Source organism: Anastrepha ludens, chromosome 4 (genome assembly GCF_028408465.1).
Source record: "Anastrepha ludens isolate Willacy chromosome 4, idAnaLude1.1, whole genome shotgun sequence".
NCBI lineage: Eukaryota > Metazoa > Arthropoda > Insecta > Diptera > Tephritidae > Anastrepha > Anastrepha ludens.
The window spans coordinates 44,614,854-44,617,056 of record NC_071500.1 but is presented as its reverse complement, the minus strand read 5'-3'; the positions used below and the strand labels follow the sequence as shown (position 1 = coordinate 44,617,056).

At 32.8% G+C, this 2,203-nt stretch overlaps 1 protein-coding gene across 1 annotated transcript; it reads right to left on the bottom strand.

The window, feature by feature from the left end:
- Positions 1-714: 714 nt before the first annotated feature.
- LOC128861439 (uncharacterized) lies at positions 715-1,652 on the bottom strand. Its single transcript, XM_054099576.1, has 3 exons — positions 1,508-1,652; positions 1,256-1,334; positions 715-1,168 (listed from the first exon to the last, which is right to left on the bottom strand). The coding sequence occupies exons 1-3, from the start codon at positions 1,564-1,566 to the stop codon at positions 830-832; spliced, it is 477 nt and encodes a 158-aa protein (XP_053955551.1). The 5' UTR covers positions 1,567-1,652; the 3' UTR covers positions 715-829.
- Between the last annotated feature and the right edge of the window lie 551 nt (positions 1,653-2,203).

Here is a 2,203-nt window from a genome sequence, read left to right as displayed (position 1 = left end):
TCAGAAGGTGCGATTAATGGCTGTGTTGATTTTATCCTATTTAACCAACACCATCTTATGTAGAATCAAGTGACATTTTTTCAATAATAATAATTGATGAAATATTATTTTATTTATTATTTCGAATTTTTTTAATTATTTATTTTTTTATTTTTTTTCTGTATAAGTAACTAAAAAGAAAACTCTGAACAAAGTTGGTTGTACAATCTGCATGTACACGTTCCAACTCACTGCCCATATAACCACTACTGTCGCCCACCAAAAATTAAAGCATTTTAATTTTCAGGTAAGCGTTGGACCAACATGCAAATCGGTTATACAACATTACCATTTTGATACAACGGTTGGAGCAGCGTGTGTACTTTGCATTAGACTTTTCGTGTGCAAATCGCAGTCATGATCCCGGTGACGTCAGCCAATCAGCTGATACTGCCAAACTCGCTAGGAGTAGCTAAGTTCGCATACCAGCTGCTCATTAGTTGACTACTACTTTTTGTATTCAGACTATGAAGGGGTCAGCTTTCCTCTTTCAGCAGAAAAGTTAGAAAATTTCCCACACCATTGAACAACAAACTGCATTAAACTATAATCCCAATAATAGAATAGCATAAATTCAATTTTTGTCTACCCAATCAAATCAATCACACAGCCAAGTATGGAACACGTTTTAATTAAAATAAAAAATAAATAAATAGAAAGCTTTTCGGAACGGCATTAATTTGCAATTAATAATTTATTTTTAATAATAGTTTCTTTGGAAAATACAGTATATCCCTTGGCAACCAAGCATGGTTTGAAATTTTCACTCACAGGGTAAATTAATTAATAACTACTTTTGTTTTATATTTCGGGTTGTGTAGTATTTCGTTTGGTGTCTGATTTCTTGCATTATGTTTACGTACTCCTCATCTAAGCAAGAGTCACAATGTTTAATCGGCACGTTTGACCTTAATTCAATTTTCAATGAAAACATACATCTCTTCGGAGGCTTGCTTACATAATACATCCAGTATACGTATTCGTCCCCGAATATTATTAGCATCCTGTCAAATTCACGACAATCAACCTTAAAAAGATTAGCATCGCCAGTAATTATGTTCCAACATGGGTAACTGAAAGTTATGGTACGGGGTAATTGCTTCATTTCATTGCCGATGGCTTTGGCCAGCTGTAAATAAAAATTATTTTAATATAGGTACTTTCATATGTGTGTATATGGATATATTCATATCTAAATATGTATATGTTTTCTTACGAAATTTCGCTCTCGTATATCCGGTAACCTTGGTGGTTTGTAGTGTTGTGTCATTGGGGTAGGAACGTGAGGCGGATCGCTACATGAATAAAAAATAGTTTTCACAATTTAATGATACATTTTGATTGAAAAGCGAAATTACAATAGACTTAAAATGTTCAACATATTTAAATATTGCATTGACAATATTTTTTGAATCATTTTAATGCTATCTTATGTATGTATTAGTAATATATTTTTGTCAGTACTTACTCGGGAGATTCTAAAGAGATGCGTAAAATAACCATTTCAAAGTGGGTTCTTGGCGCCATTTTTTCTGCAATACAAAATTGTTTAAATAAACAGATCACGAGCTATTCTTTTCTTGAATGTACTTGAAGCACTAACGCAAAATAACCGACTCCGCTGACTTTTATAGTGTGGCTGAAGCGACTACCGGCGGCTACCTGCGATAAAAACCAAAGATAATTCTTCTGCGAGTGTTTAAGGACTTAAGGTAGCCGTACACATAACTTCAGCCGCAACATTACAGTAATTGCCGATTCGTTATGCCATAACCATAAGCAGCTGATATTGAAATAGAATTAATGAAAACAATAATAACAAAGAAAGAGTATGTTCACATATCCAGAAAATTAATCTACCCGTTCACATATGGCAAATTACCTGAAAAATTGACAATCAGCTGTCAATACTGTTTTGAAAGGTTTTTCTTCATAGAAATTGCTTTGGTGGAATATTTTAAAGTTTTTGGTTTGTTTAATTTTTATTAACGATATGGAGGAAAGACAAGTAGAAGGATTATATTATATAATTTAATTGTACAATTCGCTACTAGTGATAGACAGTTGGATTAAATTCATTAACGAAGTCCACTGAGATTGCAAAAATTTATGGCAGCAATATGCCTGCGAAAGTCGATATTACATTTTGTAATAAGCAATAATA

Bases quoted from the DNA above. Each gene is read 5' to 3' on its own strand.
- LOC128861439 (XM_054099576.1), bottom strand. From the start codon at position 1,566: ATGGCGCCAAGAACCCACTTTGAAATGGTTATTTTACGCATCTCTTTA. The intron at 1,335-1,507 runs GTAAGTACTGAC...TTATTCATGTAG, and splicing joins ATCTCTTTAGAATCTCCCGA to CGATCCGCCTCACGTTCCTA. The intron at 1,169-1,255 runs GTAAGAAAACAT...TTTTATTTACAG, and splicing joins ATATACGAGAGCGAAATTTC to CTGGCCAAAGCCATCGGCAA.